Source organism: Vulpes lagopus, chromosome 6 (genome assembly GCF_018345385.1).
Source record: "Vulpes lagopus strain Blue_001 chromosome 6, ASM1834538v1, whole genome shotgun sequence".
NCBI classification, from domain to species: Eukaryota; Metazoa; Chordata; class Mammalia; order Carnivora; family Canidae; genus Vulpes; species Vulpes lagopus.
Genome location: NC_054829.1, coordinates 9,294,658 through 9,320,723, shown reverse-complemented (window position 1 = coordinate 9,320,723; position 26,066 = coordinate 9,294,658). Strand labels below are relative to the sequence as shown.

Sequence of the window (26,066 nt, the reverse complement as noted above, 5' to 3'; positions counted from 1 at the left end):
GGCTCCAGTGCACGATCCTAGGCAAGCTCTGTCTTTGGATGCACATTCCTATTAAGAGTGCCAAGTGGGACCCTCTGAGGGTCTCTGGGGACTGAGCTAATGCTTCTTAGCAAGTAATTTTGCCTAAAATGGCACCTATGTGATTTGAAAGCTAACTTTATCTAAACCCCAACTCCAAATAGACTATCATAAGGGGGAGATTTAAAACTATGCTCAGCCTCTAGTTCTTCCTGTGGTCACTACACACAGGCCGGTCTTTCCCCCAGGGATTCTCTGTCCGTTGGCAGAGGTGGAGCACGCTCTGTGAATTACTTCTGCCCTTTTACACCAATTTCAGTAGCTGGGGCATTGCTGCCCAGGCCAGACAGACTCATAGTGTGGAAATGCTGCCGTCTGTTGAGGACATTCACAGCTGTCTGGACATCCCAAGGGTTATTGCAATGATAACCAAAGTCTGCAAGTGATAAATATTGGCTGGATAGGGGTTGAGTTCTAAGAAAATATAATTGGAGCTTTGACTCTTTTTTAAGAGGGACAGACATAAGGACGCTATTCTCATAACACGACTCTCTGCCCTTGGGTCATTTCTTGGGGCTTTTCACAGACAGTAACTCATTTCAATCCTCACAGTGGGCCTGTTGCTATTTCCATTTCACATCTGAAAGATCTGAGACCCCAGGGATGTTAGAGACCTCCCTGAGGTCTCTAGGAGAGCTGACCCCTGGCACAGGGTAGCAGGAGCAGCTCTCCTATCCAGTTTTCTTGCCTGTGGCAGGATGTGGGCCTCAGACCAGAATCCGGGTGGCTGTTGTTTCCCTGTGAGCCCTGTCGGGGAGCAGCCATGGATCCCAGGCCCCAGGCCCGCTCTTGTTGGGGGGCTACAGTTAGGGGCACTAATACAGTGGATGAAGTCTCGTGGCCCTAACTTCTTATTCGAACTCCACTGGGCAGCATGTGAGTGAATTTATTTTATCCAACCTCAACCTTCACATGGGCAGGACAGGGCCCCCCGCCTCCTGGGATATTGTGTTTGATGATGGTGTAGAGAGTCTCTACGGCCCTGGATGAGCTCAAGGAATGGTAGCTAATGGTAGCTGTATACACCGCTTTGCTCCTCAGCTATTCGCTGGCTCCTTCAGGGGCTGGACTTGACCCTATTCCTGTCCTTATCACCAACACTGAGCCCGTGTACCCCAGGACGCCTTCCATGCAAGAGCATTTATTTTATTTTTTTTTTCATGCAAGAGCATTTAATAGAGAAGCTGTACACACGCGGCCCAACTGGACAGCCAGGCCTCAGGCAAGCGTCACCAAGGCTACTAGCTGCCTGCCCCCTCCTACATGCCCCCTCCTGTTAGAAGTCTCTTTAGTTGAGTGTTCAGCCAAAGGACACCTCTCCGGACTCCCTAGCAGCCGTGCTCATGACCAAGCATGGTGATGGGAGGCGAGGGGGTGCGTTATGTGGCTGTCCCACGGAGTCTTAGCAGCAGGGGTGTCTGGCCTCTGCTCCTTCTGACCTCCTACGGCACAGAACATGCATGGGCCGTGTGGAGGCTGCTGGGGGCACGGACAGCATTCTGGCTCCTGAGGACAAGGACGGCAGTCTAGGGACGATGCCACTAGAACGCTGGGGGCGGCAAGGACAGGGAAGCCACCCAGCCAACCCTGGATTGATGGTCTCTCTCCTAAAAGAGACATTAGAACTTGGATCGTATCCGAGCCAGCACTTGTGCGCCTCTTCCGTCAGAGGCAACTCAAATTAATCCTAAATGTTATAACAATTCATGGGAAGGAAAATGTCACTCCATCTTTACATTTGACCTTTTTTTTTTTTTTTAAGATTTTATTTATTCATGAGAGAGAAAGAGAGAGAGAGGAAGAGGGAGAAGCAGGCTCCATGCAAGGAGCCTGATGTGGGACTCGATCCCAGGGCTCCAGGATCAGGCCCTGGGCTGAAGGCAGCGCTAAACCACTGAGCCACCTGGGCTGCCCACATTTGATCTTTTTTATGGCTGAGTCACGCTGTTCAAAATAAGGTAGGACGATAAAGCTGAAACATGACTATGCGCAGCTGGTTATAGGCCTTGGCGAGCCAAGCGCAGGATGTGCCTTCCTGGCACGTCCCCCCACCCCACACCAGGCTTCTCAATGGGGCCAGTCTGATGTGTATCGAGTCTGCATTTTCTCCTTGCCTCCGTTCAAGCAGGGAGCAGGCTCCTCTTGATGCCAAGGAGTTTAGAGATTAAAAATGCAAAGACAGCAAGGTGAGAAGAGGGAGGGCCCACGTGGGGGGCAGGGGGCGCAGAGGTGGAGGCTCCCTGGGATGCTGCCGGCAGTGGCTGGGTGGTGCCCTGGGGACCTGGGATCCAAACCCCACTGGAGATTCCCCAGCCTCAAGGAGGGACAGTAGCAGAGCAGCCAAGGGGCGGTCGGGGCTGGGCCACATCCAGAGTTGACATGAGGGATGAGGGATGCACGCACTGAGGGACGAGGACCTTTGGGCAGAGAGAGAGAGAGAAGGGGCACATCTAACAGGCATCCTAACTTAGCATGCTCCAAATTCAGGCTTTAAGCCTGCCCCTTCCATATCCCCCTACCTGGGTGCACAGCACCCCTGTTGTTCCAGCCACTCAGGCTGAACCTTGGAGTCTTTCTTGACCCTCTTCTTCTCTCACACGCCACACCCAATGTGTTAGCAACTCCAGAGGGTCTGCTTCCAAAATGCAATTGAATTTGGGCACAGGGCAGCCCGGGTGGCGCAGCGGTTTAGTGCCACCTTCAGCCCAGGGCCTCATCCTGGAGACCCGGGATCGAGTCCCACGTTGGGCTCCCTGCATGGAGCCTGCTTCTCCCTCTGCCTGTGTCTCTGCCTCTCTCTCTCTCTCTCTGTGTCTCCATGAATAAATAAAATTAAAAGAAAAAAAAAAAGAATTTGGGCACAGCTCACCACCTCGGTCCATAGCAGTGTCCTCTCTTCCCTCCCCTGTCACAAAGGCCTCCCAGCAGACTCTGTGTGCTCCCCGTGTCCCCCCAGCGTTTATTCTCATGGTGGCACATGTAAGTCACATGTGCTCCAACCTTCCAGTGGGGCCCTAGCTCACTTGGAGCAAAAGCCAAAGTCCTTACGACATCCTACAAGGCCCTGCCTGACCTGATCCAGTGAGCTGCTACCTCTCTGCCTACCCTCAACCCACTGCTTTAACCACACAGGACTCTCGGGTCCTGTGAACATGGCCATGACCCTTAAGAACACGGGCCATGGCCCCATCTCAGTTCCTTTGTAACTACTGCTCCCTCTGCTTGGGGAGCTCTCCCCAGACATTCAAGGGACTGTGCCTGCATCTCCTTTGGGTCTTTAGTCAAATGTCCCTCAAAGAGGACTTCCTGACTATTCATACTGCCCACCTCCCCACCTGCTCCCCCTTCCTGACCTTTCTTCTAGACCTCGATACATATGTGACATGCTGTAGATTTTACTTATTTTGTTCGGGTCTCTCTCCCCTGACTTAGAATGTAAGCTCCAGGGGCATCTGCGTGGCTCAGTCGGTTAAGCGGCCGACTCTTGATTTCGGCTCAGGTCCCTATCTCAGGGTCCTGGGATCAAGCTCCATGTCTGGTTTTGCACTCAGCAGGAGTCTGCTTCTGGAGTCTCTCTCTCTCTCTTTCCCTCGGGCCCTCCCTCTGCTTGCTCACTTGCTCTAAATACATCTTTAAAAAAAAATCATGTAAGCTCCATGAGTACAAGGACTTTGTTTCACTTACAACTGGATTCTCAGCAACCAGAACAGCACCCGATACCTAGTTGGTGTGCAATAAATATATTGCACTACCTTAATTTGGTCTCTCTTTGCCTCACTCTTGCGACCCTGGGATGCACTTACCCCCAAAATGATGTATTAGCATATAAGCTTTACTCCGGCTCTGCTTTCTGGGGAGCCTGGGCTACTAGAGTCTCTTGCCATGGCCCAGGTGGTTGGTAAGAAATAGATCCAGGTTCAGGCAGTGTAATGACACAGCCACGTGGCTGTGCCACATGCTACTGATCTTCTGGGAGGTTCATGTGCAAAGACTCAAGGCGAGTGAAGAGTCAGAAAGGGCACATTCCCAACAATCCCTACAACTCAAAAGCCAACTGGCTTCATTTTCACCCTGGCCACAGAGTCCTCTTGGTTGGGACACGGGAAACATGGTGCAATTTTTGACCAGCAATGACAGCGAAACGCAGGGAAATAAAAGTCATCAAGGAAACAGACAGTTCATGAAATTTATACTTAAAAATTTTAAGAATACAGGTGATTTTCCAAGACCATTCATCATAGCACCGAGCCTACTATTCCTTAATAGAAAACGGTCAAATAGCAAATACTCCAGTTAATTTCCCACAGGTATAAATTATGCAAATAGTCATTTATGTCTTCATTTACAATAATCAATAAATAAGAGTGCACATTCGTACAATTTTTTTTACAAAGATCCCTTTTTACAAAGCTACGCCTATATATATATATATACTAAATAGACAAAATAATCCTTGTTCTACAAAATAACATTTCACTTTTTTTTCCCAGTAGTTCTCTTAGAGCTCTCAGTATCAATAAAAATGTTCTGACATTGTCCGTGAAGCTTAAAAGAAACTATAGCACTGAATCTGTTAAACATATTACAGAGCTTGGAACAAACTCGTATCACCACCCAACAGAACAGGCTCTGAAGAAACCGTTTCCAGGCTTAGTCATCTGTCCGGATGACATTCGGCAGGGAACAACCATTTCTCCTATTTGTCTTTGGCTGCGATGCAAGTGATGTGGGCACTAGGTTATGGTGCAATTTCAGGCACAAAAGGCAGGCCTCCTCCTCGGGGCACCTGCCCCGCAGGTGCTGTGCCCACTCAGGGCCACTCTCCGCAAACGTGCCAGCCTTTGGCTAACGGGATCCAATGTTAGAAAGCAAATAGCCCAACTTGAGTGGGATTTCTGTACCTGTTAACTCGGGAGTCTAGGGGAAAGGGGGAAAAGATGGGAAGGGTGGGAAGATCCAGTCCACAGCTCTTTGTTTCTACGGCTGAACTTTGGCACATGGGATGGGTTTCCTTGGCAAACTGCCTCCGACACAGACTTAATTTAAGGAGATCAGTTTAGGTCCAGGAGCCCTCGGAAGCAGATCTCCCCCATCCCACTCTAACTTTCATTTCTCACCCCTAACCGACTATACTTTTGTTTTACCAAACCCTTTCCGAAGGCACCTTTATCAAACAATAAAGCCGAAAGCAACGTTCTGAGTTTGGGGTTTCACTTCCAAATACAGAGAGATGCACTTATTTTAAGCAAAGAGGTCAATTACTGAGATTAAAAAAAAAAAAACTACTTTGTTAACCCTTGGGTTTTTAAAGCTAGGAAGGACTTTTACAAAGACTTTCCGACTTCTGACCCAGAGAGGTAAATGAATTATTCAAGGTGTCCCAGCAGGTGAACCAGAGCCGGGATGTGGGCCAGTGTTGTCCTACTTTGGAACAATGTCAATTCTCTAGGTTACAGAAACTCCTAGAGTTTCCTTTAAAGAAGTGGTTCAATCCTTGCAGGACGTTTAGGAACGGAGGCCTTTGTGGCTGTTCTTCCTCATAGCACAGCCCTGCAGAGGATCCGCTCCCACCGACTCTGCGTGGGGCTAAACGAAGTGGTGGCGGCTACAAATGGAATAAACCAATCAAAATATATTTCCGTTTTTGCAACAATGCAGAAGTCACAACTTTTAAAATTAACACAAAGGAAAAATAAACATTCCTATCTCACAGCCCAACCAATTATGGCTTCATCCGAGAATCCAAATCCCCCATCCCTATTTTATTTATTTATTTATTTAAAGATTTTATTTCTTTAACAGAGAGAGAGCAAGAGAGAGAGAGAGAGAGAACACAAGCAGAGGAAGCAGCAGGTAGAGGGAGAGGGAGCAGCAGACTCTGCAGGGAGCCTGACTCAGGACTCAGTCCCAGGGCTTTGGATCATGACCCGAGCCTAAGGATGATGCTTAACCAAATGAGCCACCCAGGCGCCCTCTCCATTCCTATTTTAATTATGCTCGGCCCGGCCCAATGAAATGTGTTTGTGTTTTGAAGGACAGTGAGCCTAATTTCCTGCTCTGAAAAAAAAGTATGTTGGAGGGCGCCTGGGTCAGTGGGTTGAGCATCTGCTTCTGGTTTTTGGTTGAGGTCAGGATCTCAAGGTCATGACATGGGAGCCCGACCTCAGGCTCTGAGCCCCGTGCAGAATTTGCTTGAGTCTCTCTCTCCAGCTCCCTCTGCCCCTCCCACCACCTGCACCTGCTCTCTCTCTCAAATAAATAAATACACATATTTTTTAAAAGTGTGTGTTGGGAGTGGAGAGGTGATTAGCGGGGGCAGGGGGAAGGATGGGTAGTTCATCGGTGGCTGAAATTTTTGAGGTTAGATGCTGAGATCTTACTGCTACAGTTTCTTTGTGGTTGTGAATCTGCAGCCATAGGCTAAAACATGAATCGGGGGCATCTTCAGTCATTTTTACACGAGCACGAAGGAGACATTTAAGCGGTTTTGATAAGGAGTTGGGAGTGCTGTGCAGAAATTTAGGAGCAGGGAGAAGGATGCGTGATGGGGCCACCAGACCAACCAAGTCCACCACCTTCCCAGCTCTGGGAATCTCCACCCTCAGTTGCAAACTTGGCCAAAGTCTCAAGAATCAGAAACTTATTTTAGGGCATAACTTTATCTTCTAAGCAGTGACTTCCAGGGTGAAACTGAGCATTTGAAAACTAACGTCCTCTATGTTCTGGGCTCTGGCACTCTCTGGCTCTATTGTGATCTCATTTTTCCTCCCTGGGCTTTAGCTTTGTCTCTGCAATAACCTCCCATGGTGGTCCTGAGGGTCCAATGAATAATGGGCACAAAGTGGCTTCAGTTTGCTAATTATTTATTTATTCTTAAGGAGGCTCCACACTCAGGGTGGAGTCCAATGCAGGGCTGAACTCACGACCCTGAGATCAAGACCCAAGTTCAGACCAAGAGCCAGATGTTCAACTTCCTCTTTAAAAGCCTGGGATTAGATTTGAGACAGAGCAGCTGGTGGGGATGAAAGGGGGCTGGAGAGGCTGCAAGAAGCTCTGGTCAATGGAACATAAGGAGAGGAGGCGACTGCAAAGCTTGGAGAGGAGGGGAATTCAGAGCAAGGAGCCACTTACTGGACACTTACAGCTTGTGGCCAACTTGCAAGGAAGCCTGATTCATTCCACAAGTATGTACGGAAGCTCTGCGCTGCACAGAAGACACTTAGAGACCTACATGATCATCTGGATACCAGGTGACAGAGCAGGGCCTCAAACCTAGGTCTAACGATTCCCAAACTTGCACTTTTTGGATCCCACAACACCTCCAGAAGGAGGAGGAAAGGAATCCTGATGGGTTCAGTGAGACAGGCCCCTGCAGGATGAAAGCTAGACCTGGCTGCTGGGTGCCAGAAATTTCGAAAGCCAGCAGTGGGACCAGCCCCTGGATGGTCGAGTAGCGTTGTGTTTAAGAACAACGTGGTCAAACAGGACAAAATCCTGGTTGTCTCTTCCCCATACACGAGAACGTCTTCTGGCTTGTTGATAAGACAGCCCTGGGCCGACGAGAACTCTTGCCTGATGCATTTTCATCAAGCTCCTCAGAACCAAGTATAAACACACATCAGTCGTCTCCCCGGCTCTATGGGGCCTGCTGATTCCAGGCCAGGCCAGGGCGCCCGGGAACTCAGATGGTCCTCCGGCGACTCTTGGAGAAGCAGGAGCTCCAGGTCTCTAAGCCTTGGCCCGATTACTCCCTCACCCAAGCTCACCCCAAGCCCAAGTGGGAGAAATGACAAGGCCTGCCGGCCAGTGGGGGGCTCTGAAAAATCGGAGCAGGGAGGGCTGAGCCTCACACGGAGCCTGAAGCCACGGTGCCTGCACTCGACAGAAATGGAAGATCTGGGTGCAAAATGCACCCCAAGCCCATGTTCCCAGGCACCTGACTCCTTTCCCCCAAGCCGTTGTCCTTCTGCAATGAAATGCCTGACAAAAGCAGAGTCGAAAGATGTGTAGACTCAACGTCCAGCAAAGCAGCCAGGTCTCCTTTCTTGGCTCCCTCCCTTGGCTAAGGGTAAAGGCAACCTCGGCACCAATTTTCAGCAAATAAGCATGATGTCACCCCTGCCAGCTCCCAGCGTTCAGCATCGCGCCCTGGTGCCTGGACTGTGTCACCGGAGCCACCCTGCTCGCCAGCTGGGAGGGCCAGACCAAGAACCTACTATTGGGTGGCAGCTTCTCACGGCGGCTGCATGCCCAAGATGTTCAATCATCCCCTGGTGGTTTCAGCAGTGATTAGGCAATGTCAGGGAAAGAGAAAGAGCCCAGCTGGACCTTGGAGAGCTTTATGTGCTGGCTTCCTGGCAAGAGCATCGCTGAGAAGGTTCTGGCTTGAAACTCCAACGCAACTCACTTTGGGGACTCCAGGATGTGAAGCTGAGTACAGGTGGGTAATTCGGCAGAGATCCCTGAGGAGGATCTCTAAGTGGGGTGGTGGGGGCACATCTCCAAACTCCAGCAGGCGTTCCAGAGATTGAAAAACTGAGCTTGCGGGAAAAGCATCATGTCACGTGACTGCATTCTAGTGCCCTAACCATGGAAAGGGACTAGTTCTCATCAAAGCAGCTCTGGTGGTTTCTGACACTCAGTAAGATACATTCTTCACGTGTTTACTCTGATTCGTGTTTGAGAGATTAGCTTCCTGACATTGGGAGTCCTGGGAAAAGAGGGAGGAGCAGGGTAGCTTCAGGATGCAGTTGTGTAGAGAATGTGATTGGGAATCAAGAGGACCATATTGGGGTCACTAACTAGCAGTGTGACTAGTCACATCCCCTTCCTGCCCTTCAGTTGTTCTTGCTGCTTGGATGACGTGCTAGACCCTCACGAGATTCCTAAAGCTATAGAAAACTCTAGGACTTATAAAGACAGACCAAAGAAGAGGCCTCTAAATGCTTCTGCCTCCTAAAATGCTCTCCCCTTCCAAGGAGCGGGCATGCACTGTGTGGGGGAGAGGGCTGGTGGCACTTCGCTGCATCCCAGAAAGGGAGAAGCGGCATCCAGGTGGCTGTCCTGGGCCGTGAAGGTGTACTGCCCGGCTCCAAGTCCTGGTGGGAACCCGTCTTCCCACGGAGGCCACGTCTGGCCAGGACAGGACGCTGCGCTCACCAGGTTCCGCACAGCTTACCAACAGAGAGGGAAGACCCTGTTTGCTGGCAAACATGAGTGGGGACTGCTTGTTTCCTAAATGTTTCCACAGGACACCTCAGACTAGAGCTCGTGGAGAGTGGGAGATCTGAGTGTCTGGGGGCAGGGGATGAATGAAGAAGCAAGGAAGGAAGGAAGGAAGGAAAGATCACTTCTTACTTGGGGGGTTCAAGTAGAGCTTTCAAGGGCCATTCCTTCCTCTCTGCCAGCTGGCATGCAATTATGTGGAGGCACTGGCCACAGCTCAGCAGGATGGCCACTGCCACAGCCCCAGCCGGGCTCAGGGTGGGCTCACAGACATGTGCACCGAACAGGGAGCCACCCAACAAAGCGGCAAGAAGGCTCAAGTGGGATCTGTGGTTCAAGATGGTGTGCTCTCATGCCTCATGAAAGCCCATGAAAATAATAGCAAAGGAATGAAGATAATGGGATGGAGAGGGGCTGACAGTAGGCGAGAGATGCCAATCAATGAGTAGCGGGGCAGAGGACTTGACCACCACACACTGGCAGAGGCATGCCATGGAGCAGCCTCAGCTGCAGTCCTACTCCACAGTGGAATCAGGGGGACCCCAACTCGGGAACACCAGGCATAGGAAGGCAGGAGCAAATTAACGAGTCTAAGTACTGACCGTGAGGAGACCGCCTGCTTGGGTCAGGACACAAACACTCAGGTATATGATAGATCTCCAGGTACAGCTCTAGGGTCTGTGCACTGCACAAAGGTGCTTGGCTAAGGGAATAGCTGGGAGTTAAAATCTAGTCCCTGCTCTGCTCCTCAAGCCTTGTCCTAGCTCAGGTCTACATCTTGCTGGAGAAAGAGGCAAAAAATGCCATCTGCCAGTAAGCCAAGTGCCTATGGGTGGCATCTGCCCAAAGGGGCATCTTTCTCTAAGTCATCCACCCAGAGGGAATGCCTTTTATTGAAACTGCATGAGGACACTACATAGGCCAGTAGAAGCTCTATGTATGTCCCTCTTTCTCAGGCAGGAGAGACGTGAAAATATCTTGAAAGAAACACAATAAGCCCTAGAGAAAAGACCTGAAATTGATATGTAGGGTACTCCCATGAAGGGTCCAGGTGCTAACCTGGTGACCATACAGAAAAGCCCACCGGTTGATACACAGAGCTTCCAATTTGTTTTCTGATGTGTCACTCTTTAATATGAAGAGATCCAAAGAACCACCAGGTATTTGAAAAAGCCTGTAATATGAACAACAGAGCCTGAGACTAACCAGGAGAAAGGGAACTTAGAGTAAACATAGATAGCACAGAGGAGCAGAAAAGAATTTCCCCAAACCCCCTGTCAGGAACATCCACAGAGAAAGAAGAGCGGCATCCATGAAACAAGAACATGACACAATAAAACAGGAACAAGAGAATAGCAACAAAACATCTGGAAATAAAGCATTAAATATTCAACCAGTACACGAGAAGATAAAGCTGAATGCCTCTCCCTGAATTCTCCTCATGAAGAATATAACTAAAAAAGATAAAAAATATTAAAGGATTATAGCCTGGAAGGTCCAACATTGGAATAACAGGTGCTTCAGAAAGAAAGGATGTGAACCATCGTAAAAAAAAAAAAAATCCACGAAGTTTCCCACGAGAACCCAGCATGACATCACACCACCTTTGGTGAGGACACGCCACCACCAGAACAGCTCAGAGCACTAAGAAAGGGATCTTGAATGCTTCTTTGGAGGTAGGGAGAAACCCAAGTCACATCTAGAGGCTTAGGGATCTGGATGGTGCCAGAAATCCTAACAACTATGCTGGGTGGGGGCAGTGGGAGGGAGTTATTCTTACGAGCAATCCTATACCCAGCTACCCTTGGGTATGGGCAGAATCAAGGCATTTTAAGGTATGCAAGATCTTAAAATATTTACGATATTTACTTCCCATGTTACCTTCCTCAGGAAGTCACTAAAAAATGTGCCACACCAAAAAATAAATAAATAAATAAATAACCCAAAAAACAAAACAAAGATTATCAAACCAAGGGGGAAAATTTTGGCAAGAAAGGGCGTGTTACCACAGTGCACTGCTTGGCTCAGGCATGAAGGGTCCTTATGCACGCACGCTGAATGGACATGCATGGAATGATGTGATGTAGCCACATCAGGAAAACAAAGTGGGGGATGGAGAGGGGTGAGACCCCCATCCACTGTAAGAGTAAGTTGGAGACATTTCTAATTTAAAAAAGCAAAACAAGTATAAGCATGTTTTGTAGAAAAGCAAAGGCAAATAATAAGAAACAGCTAAAAGGGTTGAAAGTGTTGCTTCCAGGGAACCAGACTTAGGGGACTGCTAGTTTTCATTAAAAGTCATATAGTATTTGTTTCTTTATACACTGTGAGTAAATATTACTTGGATAGGAATTAAAAATCAATTCTTAAAAAAAAATTTTAAAAACCATGGGTTGGTCTTCCCTGTAGGCTTCTCTATCCACCTTTTATATCCAACTTCTTCTTCCATATAAGCCTATACTCAAATGAGATTTTTTTTTTTTTGCCTTTAAAGAAGAAATTTGTTTACAGCCAACTGGAACCAAATGATTTTTAGGCATCTTGCCACTGGGTGGTTTTAAATAATATTACATGTTGTAATGGGTGGGAGAAGCAGCCTAAAGAGATTTTTCTGAGCAAGGTCTAGACTTGCAAAATGAAATATTTGGGTTTGGGTCGGCTCCTCCCTGGTCTTCTAGAGTCTAGTTTAGGCAAGGGCTGCGTGGTGGCAAGGGTTCTGACACATCACACACGTGCTCTCTACTACCTGTACCTTTGGGTTTTCAGTGATGCCAAGGAGCTCATTAATTAGCCCATTTTCCATGGGATGCTTGGCCTTCAAGATGGAACCGCTCCAAGCTCCCGGCAGCTTTCGACTTGGAAGGCTCAGATTTGTTCTAAGAACTAAGAAGGAGAGAAGGCAGGCTAAACCCAGAATGGGATTTTGGCTGTCATCGATTAAAACGTGCTACGTAAATTCCGTGGACCATGCTGGGACTCGGTTAAACTTGAAACGCGCTGCCTGAAATAAGCAAGCGTCTTGGCTTGCTAAGAGAGAGCTGGGATTTCTGGAGGAGGAACAACTGGCGGCGTGGCAGCCGACAAGCTGTCCCTACCATCAAGGGCACTCCAAAAGTCACGGGGGACGAGTGTGAAAGTGCATGCAGCTTCCTCATGGGGAAAATAGGAGTACAAAGCAAAGGTTGTCGCTGGCCCCAGTTTTTGGTTTTGTTTAAATGAGGACATTTTAATCTAATCATTTAGTTTTAGTTTTAGTTTTTTTTTTTCCTGGGACCTTCATGGGCCCAACACGAGTTTCCTCAAAGAGGTGGCAGCTCATGGTGGCACAGGGCGCCCTTGCAAGTCTGTTCCTGGTTGGCTGCGTGGCCTTGGTCAACCTGCTTTGCCTCTCTGCGTTTGGCAGACAAGAGGCTGTCTGAGGCCTCTCCTGACCTAATGGTTTGTGATCATTTGAGTACCACTTGCAGTGGCAGGAAAGATGGGAGGAGGGTCACCATGGCCCTGCATCTTGGAGGGAAGTGGGAGCTGGGGGGTTCAGGGCAGAAGGAAGATGGGAGGGTGGGGAGACCACACAAACTGCCTGTTCTGGTCTACTTCTCGGGGTACCTTCCAGAAAGTCTTTTCAAGAATCCCATCATGACCGACCACAAAGGATGCCCACGCTGTCGCAGGTGTACGTAAAAGGCAGGTGGCGGCTGGGCCACTCCCAGCTTGAACAGGAGCCCGGACTTATTCTGAGCCCAGCCACTCCTGCGCTCCTCCTCTGGGCTTTTAAGGAGCTTTTGGCAGACCCTGTAGGGCCTTGGAGACTGGCGCAGAGGCCTCGGGAGCCATCAGTAGAAGCTGGGGGTGCTGGCGAGGCAAAGTGGGAGGGATCCCAGGCCCTGGCCTGTGTCAGCTGAGCTGAGAATCTAAATTCTCCCCCACTAAGAAGTCATTTGAGAGGGTTCCATTCGTGGCAAATATTTGAAAATCACAGCTTTAACCTCAATTGAGCCGATGCAAAAAATTTACATCCTACCCTTCCCAGCTTCCCCCCAAAAGTAGGCTGACAGAGAGTGCATCACAGCTCACTACACAGCCCCCACGCTTCCCTCGGGCCTCCCGTTCCTGGACACGCGTTCCTGGAGCTCGCAGCTTTGTGCTGCTCGGATACAACCAACAGCCAGATGAGAGCAGGTGCACAGACCCCCAGTGCCTTCACTCAAACCCCGCTCTGGGAGGAGCTCGGGGCAGTTTCCTTCCCAGGGGATGTCTCCCCGTCTTCCCCATCAGGAGGACCCTCCTCCATCCCACCCTTAGAAACCTGCGTGGGGGGACGAGCCACGACCCAGATTATGGCTAAATATGCAAAGATGCTTCATACCTGACAAAGCAAGGCACTCAAAAGCAAACCCCATCTAACGATACAGCCAAACACACACCTGAGTTTCGAGGACGCAGCCGAAGAGGAGAGCATGCTTGGGACTTACAGGACACAAAGGACACCGTGGAGAAGTGGGGGGCGGGGGGCTGCTTCCCTGAGGCCCTCAGCTGTCTGCAGAAGCGCCCCTTCCGAACCCGAACAAAGTGAAGTAAAAAGAGCTCCCTCCCGCCCCTGGTCAGGGGCCTGTGGTTTTTATTATGCAGACGCGCGCATCAGAGTCTGTTGACGTCCAGCTGTGGGAACAGCAGCAGGCAGTACACCAGAAGCCAGAGGAAGAGAATAAAATACATCAAATCCGGCTGCTGGACAAACTGCGTCAGAGAGTCGCTCTGTGGGCTCTGGCTCTCCGGCAACGTGGCTTCACCCGAGTTATTGGCCTTCCTGCAGGAGGAAGACACAGGCAGGGCAGTTATGAGCAGGTCCTTACAGCTGGATGGCCGCCCCCCTGCCTCCCCAGAGGGCTGAGGGCTTCCCAGGGGGCCGCCCAGCGCTCTGCGCTCTGGTACAAGCTCAGTCCAACTGCACCACCCTAGCAGGGAAAAGCCGTCAGCCCCATGCCGCAGATGGGCATACTGAGGATTGTGGGGTGCAGTGGCTTTGCTTGCTCAAGGCCACACGATGACTAAGCCCCCCAACCAGGACACCTTCCTTTATGCCGCAGTGTCCTGAAGGCAGAGCTACATACTGACAGCACTCTGCTATCCTTAGTGACAGAGGGGGACGTGGTAAGTCATCTAAAGGAATAGAGTTCCCTGATTACAGATCATTTAAAAACAGCCATTGGAGACAGAGGCATGCTCTACCCCCCACCACCAAGTTTTTCTTTTTGGCTTTGGGATAGGACCTTGAAGATAATGGCCAGTTTGACTTTGGTCAGACTCATCTTTCTTCTTTTGTTTCATAGAAGGTGGTGTCAAAGCGACGTTTTGCTTTGGCTTGGTTGGATAAGGTCCAGAAGGATGCGGTGGTGACCGACCACGGCTCCCAATTCCCACAACGGAGAGGGATGGGGCCATAATCTGATTGGAAAGGGGTTGGGGGGGGGTGTGCCTGGGTGGCTCAGTTGGCTAGGCATCCGCCTTCAGCTCAAGTCATGATCTCAGGGTCCTGGGATCGAGCCCCATGCCAGGCTCCCTGCTCAGCAGTGAGTCTGCTTCTCCCTCTGCCTCTGTGATCTCTCTCTCTTTCTCTCAATTAAATAAATAAAACCTTAATAAAGAAAAAAAAGGAAAGGGTTTGGGGACCTCTGCTTAGAGCTGCATTTATAGAAGCCAAGAATGTAAGCTTCTTAGGGTCATTTGGGACGTGCGGTGGAGATTATGACAGAGAGAACCACCTCATCCCTGAACTATCTCCCGATGCAGACAGAGGTGAGGCCAACGGGGGATTAAACGTTTGCCTTTTGGTCTGGAAACGGATTCACATAGGACAATGGACAGAATTTTTCTTTCTTCAAACCTTTTTAAAAAAATTTAAACTATATTTTTTATTACCAAGCTAGTCAATGCTCAAAAACATGGAAAGCAGGACTGCATTTCTCAACCTTCTAGTTTCTTTTTTTTTTTTTAACCTTCTAGTTTCAATTTTCAAAATCTCTATCTCCTAAAAGTGAAAAGCACTACTTTCCTAGGGAGGATGTCATGTCGGGTGGATAATGTGAATTAATATTTCCATTTTACGGTAGGTGAGGGAAATAGGTCTTGCCTCTTTCTTAAAAGCCAGACGGGAAGGCTTCTAGGGATTTTACACTCAGAGGTGCTGGGCGATATTCAGAGAGGCTTTCCATTCCAATAATCTAAGTCCTTCCAAGCCAACTGAAATCCGGGGCAAATAGTTAAAAAAAAAAAGTCAGTAAAATTAAGTGATTTGGTCACTTTAACGGGGTCGGGGGCATCTCAGGATTGTCAAGAGTTAGTGAGAGTTCTCTGGTCTCCTGTGTTCTAAATGGGCAGTTTTACAGCATTTCAGCAATATCAGACTGGGCCATCTAGTTCTCCAACAGCAAGAAATACTTTCATAGACATCCTGGCATGTTTGCACTCCCTCTTCATGTCTGCTCTGATGCCATAAAACTGTAAAATCAGCTCAGTGAGCTTCTGAGTATTGTACCTGCAGTGGCGACACAGAATGAACACGTTGTCAGGTGCTACAACACGGGAGAGCACGCACCGCAGCACGTCACTACTGCCCGGCTCCACCCCGCACGGAGTAAATGCACCTGCAGCCTCGGCCGGCCGGGAGCACTTTCTGCACCTCGTCCCCCCCACCAGGGTCCAGCAATTTCCACTCTCCCTCCTGCTTTTATAGCTCATGCATTTGCCCTGGAGCGGGGCTCTTCCGCATTACCTCAGACTATTACTATTACCATCAACAAAGGAGAGCTGGAGGGGAGCCACCCCCACCAGGTAGGCTGCATAGTTAAAAAAGAAAAAAAAATTAAACCCCACAAAGCTGGGAGTGGAGCCACCAACCTGGTTAACATTCGGTTTCTTCGGTCATCCAGATCTGCTGCGTTCCTCAATTGAACATAGCTAAAATGATCCTACAGTGAAATTTATAAACAAAACCCCGCAACCCAATTAGTAAAGATGAAATCTCTGAAACAGAAAATAAAATGATTTTAAACACACAAAGCCGAGCACGCCATGCTTGTCTCAACATTGCAAACATTTTAGTTCCAAAATCAAACTGCTAACTGATGATCTACAGAGTTCTACTCTCTCCCCCCACCCCTGCCTAAGTGAACCAGAGGGGTCCCGCCACCCACCACCCGAATCGGGGTGCAGACCACGGTGCTTTGGGTCCCAACACACCCAGCACTAAGGAGCTGCTACTGTAAAGTGGATCCTCCACCTCTGTTCCGCTTCTGTCTTTGAGGGCGATCTTCCTGGGTGTGTGCGCGGGGGTTGGGTTGGGGGTCTTGGATGCATTTTTTTTTACGACAAAGAGGCCTTCGGGCTTTATGATCATCACTTTATTTATTTACATCCCCTATTGCCCAAATTGGACATCCAACTGGACTACGCTTAACGACAAGGTTTGAATTTGCTTGTCTTCTATCCAAAAGTATATTTGATGCACATCAGTAATTTCAAAGCTCTGGGCTGAGGAGGAGGAAGGATGGAAATGAATTGATTAGCAGGGGCCACGCAGAAGAAGAAGAAATTCACATACTAACCGATTCCAAAGACCTGTTAGTATGTCGTCGAACGTAAATGCTGGAGTCACTGTGACTAGTCCTGAAAAACAAACACACATGTTGAATTGGTTGCCACCAGGAGCTCCTCACGGCTCAGTCGTACGGTCACCCCCATCCCAAGTCTCCCACAGGTGGATTTAGGCAAGCTAGGAATTCAGACCCAGCAACGGAAAGGAGAAATTTTATCCAGTATGCCCAGTTGGGGTGGGGTGCGCTTGCAAATAATGGGATGGATATTAAAGATACACTGTGGCCTCATCTACAAGAGAAAAAAAAAAACAGTGAGAAAGAATTTTAAATAGAAAACAGACCACGATTTTTTTTTTTTTAAGTGCCAGGGCTTCAGGGAGGGAAGGGAGGTCTTTCTCCAAGCATCCTGAGATCTGGGAATTGCTGGGGGTCCTCTGCATGCTAATGGCAGATCTGGGCTGAGACCCGCTACCTGGACTCCGTCTCTAGGTGCTCCTTTCCGTGCAGGATGCTGCTCTCTGCTTGTCTAGCTCTTGGGTGCACCATCTCTTTTCCTTTCCTGCGCAAGGAGACTACTTTTCTGACCGTATCGTTGAGGCTGATGGGCAACGTGTCCCTGATGATCTGCTAAAGCTGGTTCACCCAGGGCTGAGGCAAAAGACACCCAGCCAGTGGCCTGGGCTCCTGATTCATTGGCAACCTTAGCCACACATTTTACATCTTTGATCAGTTTTCCTTATCTGCAAAATGGGTCATTGTTCCCACCTCCACCACGTCATGGAGCTGCGGTGCTGGTGCTGAGAACAGAATACTCCAGGTACCAGCGGCCCTGTCTGGTGCTCAACAGGAGAACTGGGTGTTGGGTGTCAGACGTAGTCATCTCAGCTTCCTTAAGGTAAAGCTACCATGTGGCATCCGGGGATCCAAGAAAAAGGCATGTGACCCAAGAGTGTATTTCCAGGGAATTCATCATTGGCAGCCTTGCTATTCCTGCCCACTGCACTGCCTTCCTGAAACTTCACCGACCTCTTCCCCTGCCTTGGGCATGTTTCCAGCTAACAGGTACTGAGTACCTATTATGTGCCAGGCGCTGGGTGAGGTCCAGGGAAATTTCAGTCCTGTCCTCAAACCAAAGCCTGTGCTAGTTTTCCCCCAGCAAGTACCACAGCATAGAAACAAAACAAAATGCACCGCAAAGGAAAAAGAACCTCGAGTGCCTGGGACCCAGCACTGTCCCATGAGCATCGATCAATTCATGGAAGTACCTGGAGATGCAGGTGGGCCCCACTAGTATTTTCTAGTAAAAAAGCACATCTGCATCAGGAAGGGCTCCTGCTCTTCCCCTGCCCTCTCTTGGCACACTTTCCCATAGGTGGTTTCTGTGTTCTAGTACCATCCAGAGGAGGCTCATCCAGGTATGCCTCCTCAACTTCATCCTCTCAGCAAGCGTCATCAAGAGCCCTACTGTGTGCCAGCACGGGGCTCGGCACTGAGGGCCCGGCTCCTCGGGAGCCCAGGCACCGCAGGCTGAGAGGGCAATTCATCCATTTATTCATCCACCTGAAGAAGAGTTTTCACTAAAGGCCAGCTGCAAGCCAGGGGTGGTGCTAAATGCCAGGGCTGTGCTGCTGCAGGCCCTCCCTGCCCCCAGAGAGCTGCCTCACCGTCTAGGGTGAGAGCAGATGATAAATACGGCCTCACACGAATGATCAGAGAAATGACTATTTCGATAAATGCCACGAAGATAAAGAGTAGGACTCTTTATATGTTCTAAGAACATATAAAGGGAGGATTAAAAATAGCCCAGAGGAATCTAAGAAGGCTGCCTGGAGGAAGTAGTAGTCGAGCCGAAACACAGGGAAGTAAGACAGGGAACAGGCAGGGGACAGAGGGTCCTCAAAGGCAAAGGAGCTTGGGAGGCATTCAGAGATTTCAATGAGGGACACCTGGGTGGCTCAGTGGTTGAGCATCTGCCTTCGGCTCAAGTCATGATCCCGGGGTCCTGGGATTGGGCTCCCTGCATGGAGCCTGCTTCTCCTTCTGCTTGTGTCTCTGCCTCTCTCTATGTCTCTCATGAATAAATAAATAACATTTAAAAAAAAAAAAAAGATCTCCACGAAGGCCAAGGTGCTTGACAGGTAAGGCAGGTGACCAAGAGTAGATCCAGATGCATCTGGAGAGACAGGTGTGAGAGGTCCTGCACGCTCTGAACAAGACCAGCGGGAAGCCCCAGGGGTGACCGGGTCAGCGTACGGCCAGGAAAACATGCTCTGTCCGGCGGGGAGGTGCCCAGGGCTCAGCCTTGTTCAACAGCATTGGGCCAAGCAATGACTTCTCTGAACTCACTTTCTCGGCCATCAAAGGGGCGGTGGCACCTGCTATGGCACAGGGGAGGGGCTCCAGGGGTCCTCGTTCCTTCCCTCCAAGGAGCACACCTCTGCGCCACCTGCTTGCAGAGGGCATGTGGCTTTTCCCGCAGCGAAGGTGCTCTGTACTCTGTAGAGCTGTGCCCGGGGTGGCCGGGAGGCCGTGGCGGGGGCACGCTGCTTGCTCTGGGCACATCTGCCTGCAGAGTCGTCAGGCGGATGCCGGGAAAAGCCAACCGTCCCACACCCACCCAGAGGACCTATCCTTTTCGACATTTACCCACTTGCTTTTCTCATCTTCACTGGGACGGGTTTCGCGGGTGCATCTGCTGCAGCCGGTACGCACGATGCTCAGCCAGTGCTCCCCCTGCTGCCCCCCGACCCCCCCACACCTGCCCAACACGTCCAGAGGTGCCTGCTGTTTGCTCAGGCTGTTTCTTCCACCCGGAATGCCTTCTCTCCTGCTCCCAAATCCCAGTCCCGCGCTATCCCTCGTGCTGAGCTCCAAGGCCATCGCAGCCCCCAGGCGGCCTGACCCTCTCCACCCGCCTCTGAGGGCCTCCGAGGTCCGAAACCTGCGCTTGCCTCTTGAACCCAAGGAGCAACCCTCACGAGCCCAGCACAGCAGAGGGGGCACACCTGCATGTCATCTCTTCCCCAGGGGACCACCCCAGGAGCACTGCCAACGACCTGCTCGGGGAGGAGACGGGAGCCTGGACCACCTGCCTGCTAAGCCACGGATGTCTGCCGGACGGTCCCCTCCAGGCCTCTGCAGGGACAGGGACTCGGGGAGTCCCGGTCGAAGTGGGCGGTGGTGTTTCACTGTGCCTCGCCCCTCACCTGGGCCCCCATCTAGGCTCCTTTTGTCCCCTGCAGCGCAGGTGCAGAAGCAGAGCGCAGGGCAGGTGGAAAGCAGGGCCTCCGTGCCCACTGGTGATGTGCAGTCCCTCCCACCTGCCTAAGGCCCCGCTGTGAGAATTCATGGGGGGACTAGGGGAAAGGCTGGAAGCATTCAGGCATTAAATTCAAGGTTCAATAATGACCTTGGTGGCCCTGAATGATAAGGGGGAGAAAGCAGGATCTGCCCTTCAGCAGCTCAGTGATCTCCCCGGGGCGACTCCAGCTCCCCGCCGCGCCCTCGGGAGCGCCAGAGCAGATGTGCACTAGAAGCTTCCTGCACGTAGTTAAAGCCCATGATTCTCTTGCTTCCTCCTCCCCTGAGGCCACTCAACCCTCCTCACTTCCCTGGACCCCCATTAATGTCCAGCTTCTGTGTGACATTCGTGAGGATGAATCTGCCTCTGGTCCCGGCACAGGACCCCTCGGCCAGATGAATTCTGTACGAACTATGAAGCCGTGTTTCCCTTGCTGTCTGCTCCCACCCCTGGGCCCCCCCTCACTCCCCTGAATCAGAAACCAAGAATGGAACAAGTTCAGGGACTAACTCTCTAGCTGGGTCCCCAGGGTAAGAAGATAGCAACACAATACCTGGAGAGGACTTTGTGGTCACCAGTGTCTTCTTCTAGGTCATCTGAGGATCGGACGGTGCCGGGTGCTATAAATACTGAGCTTTCTACGTGGTCCACATGCTTCCTTTTTTCCTTTTTTTTACTGCTGATTGATTCTCCCATTACCTTCTCTTCTAAAGAGTTTGCTAAGGTTCCAGAGTTTTCGAATTCCTGGGCCTTAAGGACAAGACAACCGGAATACAAGTCAGCCTTTCTCGCAGTGAGGTCACGTGCCTGGCGCCCCACCGCAGCGCTCCGCTCCACCTGGAGTCCAGGAAACTAGGGTGTCCCTTCCGGTCCTGCCCGACCTGGGGTGTCCTTGCAGCACAGCCTGCCGTGGCAGAGAAGCCCACCCGCACTGGGGCTCCCTGGGCAGAGGGCAAAGGCCACAGATTATAAAAACAGCATGGATTTCAGAGTCACTATGATCTGGTTTCGAATCCTGAGTTAGTCACCTTATGCAACCGACTTTATTTCTCTCACCCTCAGTCTCATCTGTCAAATGGGTATAATAATTATCAACCTTCTGGGGCACTTGGGTGGCTCAGTTGGTGAAGCATCTGCCTTTGGCTCAGGTCATGAGGTCCTGGGATCAAGTCCTGAGTCGGGCTCCCTGCTTCTCCTGCTGCCCCCTGCTTGTGCTCTCTCTCTCTTAAATAAGTAAAATCTTTAAAAAATAATCATCAACCTTTTTCTCACTATACCACGGTGTTTCCCATAATGGATGTCCTGTACAGTGGGCAATGCAACCATCACCCACTTAAACAGAGGAGCGGATCCTGGAAGCCCAGTGGGCCAACAGGTGCAAAGGTGGCCCCTGAGCTGGGAGAGGTACACACACAGGCAGACCTGTAGCTTGTGGGGTGACAGCTTCACTGTGCTTTTGGTGGCACAGAGCAACATCTCTAGCATTTATTTGACAAGGAAGATTCTTTGACCGATGTCCACACCCAGCATTTGGAAGCCCATTGGCAATGTTTCCGAGTGAAATTAAGAAGCCGAGGAGCATGGGGGTTGTTGGAGCCACCTCCCGAGAGTCCCTTAAGGGGCTGGAAGAGTCTGCTCAACAGGTGTCAGAATACGAGTAGAGTGGCCAGCTGGTCACACCCCAGGAGAACAAGGCTCCGAGCAGGAATTAAAAATGCTCCTGAAATGCTGGTCCTTCCCCTGTCACCCACGGGCCAATGCTACCTTTTCTGCAAGGTGAAATGAGAAGAGGACCTTTTTTAAAAAAAAAAAAAAAAAAAGACTAAGAGAACAAACTTTCCATTTTCTAGTGCTGTTGGAAGATTTCTTTTTCCTTTTCCTTTTGTTATGTTTTAAAGAAGAGCCAAGTATCAGAGAAATGCTCCCATGTCATCTTATCTGCCCAGAGGCAAGACTCACAGGCCCCGCCTGTCATCCTGGGCCACAGGCCATCCCTCTGCTCACCCACAAGACTTCTAGGGGTGCTTGGGAGCAGTGGGTGCCTGCCCATTGGATGGGTGAGAGCCGGAGGGGGCAGGCCAGAGCCCAGAGACGCAAACGGTGGCCCGCCTCATCCAGGGGTGAAGTTCTCCCCAAAAGCTCATGCTCAGCTCAGCGGAAGGTAGATTCAAACCTACATCTCCCAATCTCATTCCCAGCCCAAGACTCGTTCAGCCACACCCCAAATCGCCTGCCCACAGGCACACATACCCACACCACCTGCTTTCGGCAAATGACTTCTCTCTTTGTAAAGCAGAAGAGAATAAAGTGACATGTCTGCATTTCTGAGGCCCCATTCGGTCTGCCCAGGGAGAGGAAGTGACCGGCTAATAAGCCACATTACATAGCAGAGATGCAACTTAGGCTTCTTTCCTGCCACCCACCCAGTCCCCTTTCTTTTGTCCTAAGAGATCTTTTGTCCCTTAACAGTCCGGCGAATTGCTGTAGCTGTTGTCATGATCCGCCAACCTGGGGATCCCAAGACCTGATCTCACTGCAGGACATTTCTACCCCACTGGATCATGGGGTCTCCTGCTGGAAAAGCCTGCTTGGCTGGGCTGGCTTCCAACAAGTCACAGACAGTGGGTGGGTGGTGGTGGGCGCCCAGGACCGGGTTCCTCTCCCTGGGGGCAGGAGGGGCAGATGGCAGGTGGGTCCTGGCACCTGCAGGACTACCCTCACTTCTCTTCTCTGTCCGAAGACCGACATAATAGGGGTGATCCCAAAGGGCCAACGGCTCCTGCGATGCTTGCTTCTAGCTGTCACTGTCCGAGAATTCTGCTCCACCCAGCACATTTTCTGGGGTTGGCAAACTGGTAAGAGCAAACTTCCACTTCTAACCTATCTAAATCCTAAATGTTGGGGTGCCTGGGTGGCTAAGTGGTTGAGCATCTGCCTTCAGCTCAGGGCATGATCCCTGGGTTCTGGGATCGAGTCCCGCATCGGGCTCCCCACAGGCGCCTGCTTCTCCCTCCACCTATGTCTCTGCCTCTATGTCTTTCGTGAATAAATAAAAATAAAATCTTAAAAAAAAATCCTAAATGTTTTAAGACTACTGATAATGCCCCTTTCTCTTGCAGCCCTCCAGATGCAAGGATTTCTCATTCCCCTGAGCACCTTTCAGCCCCTCACTCAGCCTTGACTCTCCCCTGCCATGAGCCAGAGCATTGTCTTTATCTTGGGGTTCACTTTACCCTACATCCGCCTTACACCCCCACACCACCATGCAATCCACCTTTGTTTCCCGCGCTGCAAGCCCTGCCAGGCTGCTCTCCAGAATTTGAAGATTAATACACAGATGCTCATTCTCTCCTTGGAGAGAAAAATCACAAACACCAAACCAGGGTAGCAGAAAAGTAGAGCGCTGTCACGTGTCTCTGACTATGGAGGAGAAAGCAACTGTTCTGCCTAGGGAGAAGCTGGGCAGGCTCCCGGGAGGAGGTGTTGTTGGCATTGGGATTTGAAGGGGCACAAGTGTTGGCCAAGTGGTGCCTGAGTGGGGCAGAGCAGAGTGTGGAGTGCCCGAGAGTCGGGCAGGGGGGTGGGGGGAGGGAAGCCAGTTTGGCTGGAGGGGAGGGGAGGGAGAAGACGGCAGGGGCCCCTGCACCCTCTTGCTGCCCACTCCCATGGCCCCTCGAGCTGCTGAGCTCGGTGAACTGGGAGCACCAAGCGGTGGCAAAGCATGTGCCCAGCTGCGAGAACTTGGAAGTGCCTGTCCCCCACTTCCAAGCACAGGAGCTAGATAATTATACCAATGGGCCACCTTCAAAAATCAAGGCTGGGGTCAAAGGTGAGCTCACATGGTTTTCTCAGGCCATCGCAGGAGGCGGGGGCTAAGGTTCACTGAGCACACGCTAGGTGTGGCTACCAGTACCCCAGACAATGACCACGGCTGCTACCTCTCCTGGCCGTCAAACATGACCCCCTTCCATCCTCTTGGCTGCCCTGTGGGCAGGCCCGGGAGGCCCCGAGGTACTAAATCTCAGGAGTGCTCCTCTGGGGTGCTAGCCCCGGCCTTGCCCGAGCCGGACTGAGGGCCTCCTTAAAGTCTGGCCCGGGCCGCCGGGCTGCTTCTGCTTCCCTGTTCCATGGAGGGGGACAAGTAGAGTCCTGGGGCAGGACTCAGGGTTCCCGAACCTGCCATCGAGTACCTGATGGCTCTCCACTGGGGCACAGCCGTTGGCCTCCCCTCGCTGGCGGTTGTCTGGCAGGGACAGGGCGGCAGGTTCTGCGGCCAGTGTGGCATCCTCCACACCCCTGTCGGGACAAGGTGCTGCGGGGATGCTGGCCTCGGGGACATCCTCCTCCGGCCCTGAGAAGCTGCAGCTACTCTGAGAGGCCTCAGCCTCCGCGGCCTCCTGGGCCTCGTCCCTGGCCCCCACGGCACACGGATAGCCCTCCGGCTCCTCGAGCTCCAGGTCTTCATTTTTCAAGTCCTCCACACCCTCCGCATAGGCCTCTAAAACCGCAGCCAGGGGCACCTCGTAGTGCGGGTAGTAGAACAGGTCGTGGGGGATGACGGAGATCTTGGACAGGGGCGGAGAGGGCTTGAAGTCCAGGCCCTCCTCGCTGCGGCTGCACAGGGTCTCCAGGCTGTCGCTGCCTCTCAGGGGGTCAGGGGGCAGCTCCCCCTCTGGCTCCTGCGGCCCCGGGGCCTCCCCGTTGTCCTCGCCCCGACGGCGCCGTGGGGACTTGCGCTTGGGCTTCTCGTACACCTCTGGCTTTTTATCCACCGGCGCCTCCCCTGGGGCTGGAGAGGAGCCCTGGTCTTCCTGCCCGGGGTCCCTGTGAGGTTCAAGGCCATTGGGCCTCTCTGGGGACTCGTCCAAATCTTTCCTCTGGTGCACAGACTTACTCCTCCTCTTCTCCGGTTTCTCAGCGTGATCCTCCAAAACCTCGTCCTCCGCTGGTTTCTTCTCATGAGGAGAAGGGACCTCATTAAAAGCCTGGCTGGTCGAGGCGACATCTATGAGGTCGCTGCTAAATTTAGAGGTTTCTAAGGGTATGCCCTCAAAACAGTCTTCCTCACCCATAGCTTCTACGGTCAGCAGCTTGACCTTGAAATCCAAGGAATTGGCCATGATGGTGTTGTCCTCAAGGGGTGAGAGGGGACAGCTCTCCTCCCCTGGGCTGCTGGCACCCTCTGGCTCCCCGTTCCAGGATGGAGAACTCTGGGAAGTCTGCGAATGATTGCTCTTGCCGTCCGCCAAAGAGACGTCACCTGGGGACTCAGAGGCTGCTTCTGCAATCTTGGGGGCCTCCTGTTGCGACTTTTCCTCAGCAATCTCAACTGCCAGGAGGTGCCCATCCCGCTTCAACGAGTCCTTTGTCCCTCTCGGGCTCCCTTCAAAGCGAAAGTCATGACTGTAGAAAGGATCCTTACTGCAGGAAGCGTCCTTGAAGGTGTCAGCCTCAAAGTGCACGGTTTTCTTGATCGGCAATGAGTTGGACCTCCGGCTGTCCTTTCTCGATGATAAAATGGAAGATTCTGGAGACGGGTCGTTGGTGCTGCTGGCCTTACCTGGGTCCCCTTGCAGGGCCTGGTCGATGATCTGGTGCATGAACTCGGTGGTGCTGTCTGACAGCGCACAGCCGGACACGCCATCCTGGAAGCTTTCTTTCACGCTCTCGGGCTTGTCACAGACGAAGACTTTGGAGGGTGGTGGTTGGCTGGCTTCGTGGTTAATGGTGTAGGCTCGGTCCCCGTTTTCGGTCAGAAGGAAGACCGTGCTCTCTTGTTCAGAAGGAGTCTCTTTGATGCGGACAAAAGTGGATTCAATTGGAGCTTCTTTATCCAAATCCGTGAAATCCTCCTGCGAAAACACACA

General features: G+C 51.4%; 1 protein-coding gene across 6 annotated transcripts in view; it reads right to left on the bottom strand.

Annotated features, from left to right (window-relative positions):
* Positions 1-4,250: 4,250 nt before the first annotated feature.
* CLMN (calmin) overlaps positions 4,251-26,066 on the bottom strand; it is a 116,196-nt gene continuing 94,380 nt past the window's right edge. For 5 of the 6 annotated variants that reach the window (XM_041760135.1, XM_041760137.1, XM_041760133.1 and 2 more), the window contains exons 9-13: positions 24,390-26,051; positions 20,753-20,949; positions 16,908-16,968; positions 16,201-16,271; positions 4,251-14,110 (exon numbers count right to left, since the gene is read on the bottom strand). In XM_041760135.1, coding sequence (XP_041616069.1) covers positions 13,942-14,110; positions 16,201-16,271; positions 16,908-16,968; positions 20,753-20,949; positions 24,390-26,051 — 2,160 coding nt within the window. In that variant the 3' untranslated portion in view covers positions 4,251-13,941. Of the gene's footprint in view, positions 14,111-15,421; positions 15,839-16,200; positions 16,272-16,907; positions 16,969-20,752; positions 20,950-24,389; positions 26,052-26,066 lie in introns of those variants that run through there. The other variant, XM_041760134.1, reaches the window with a different exon arrangement.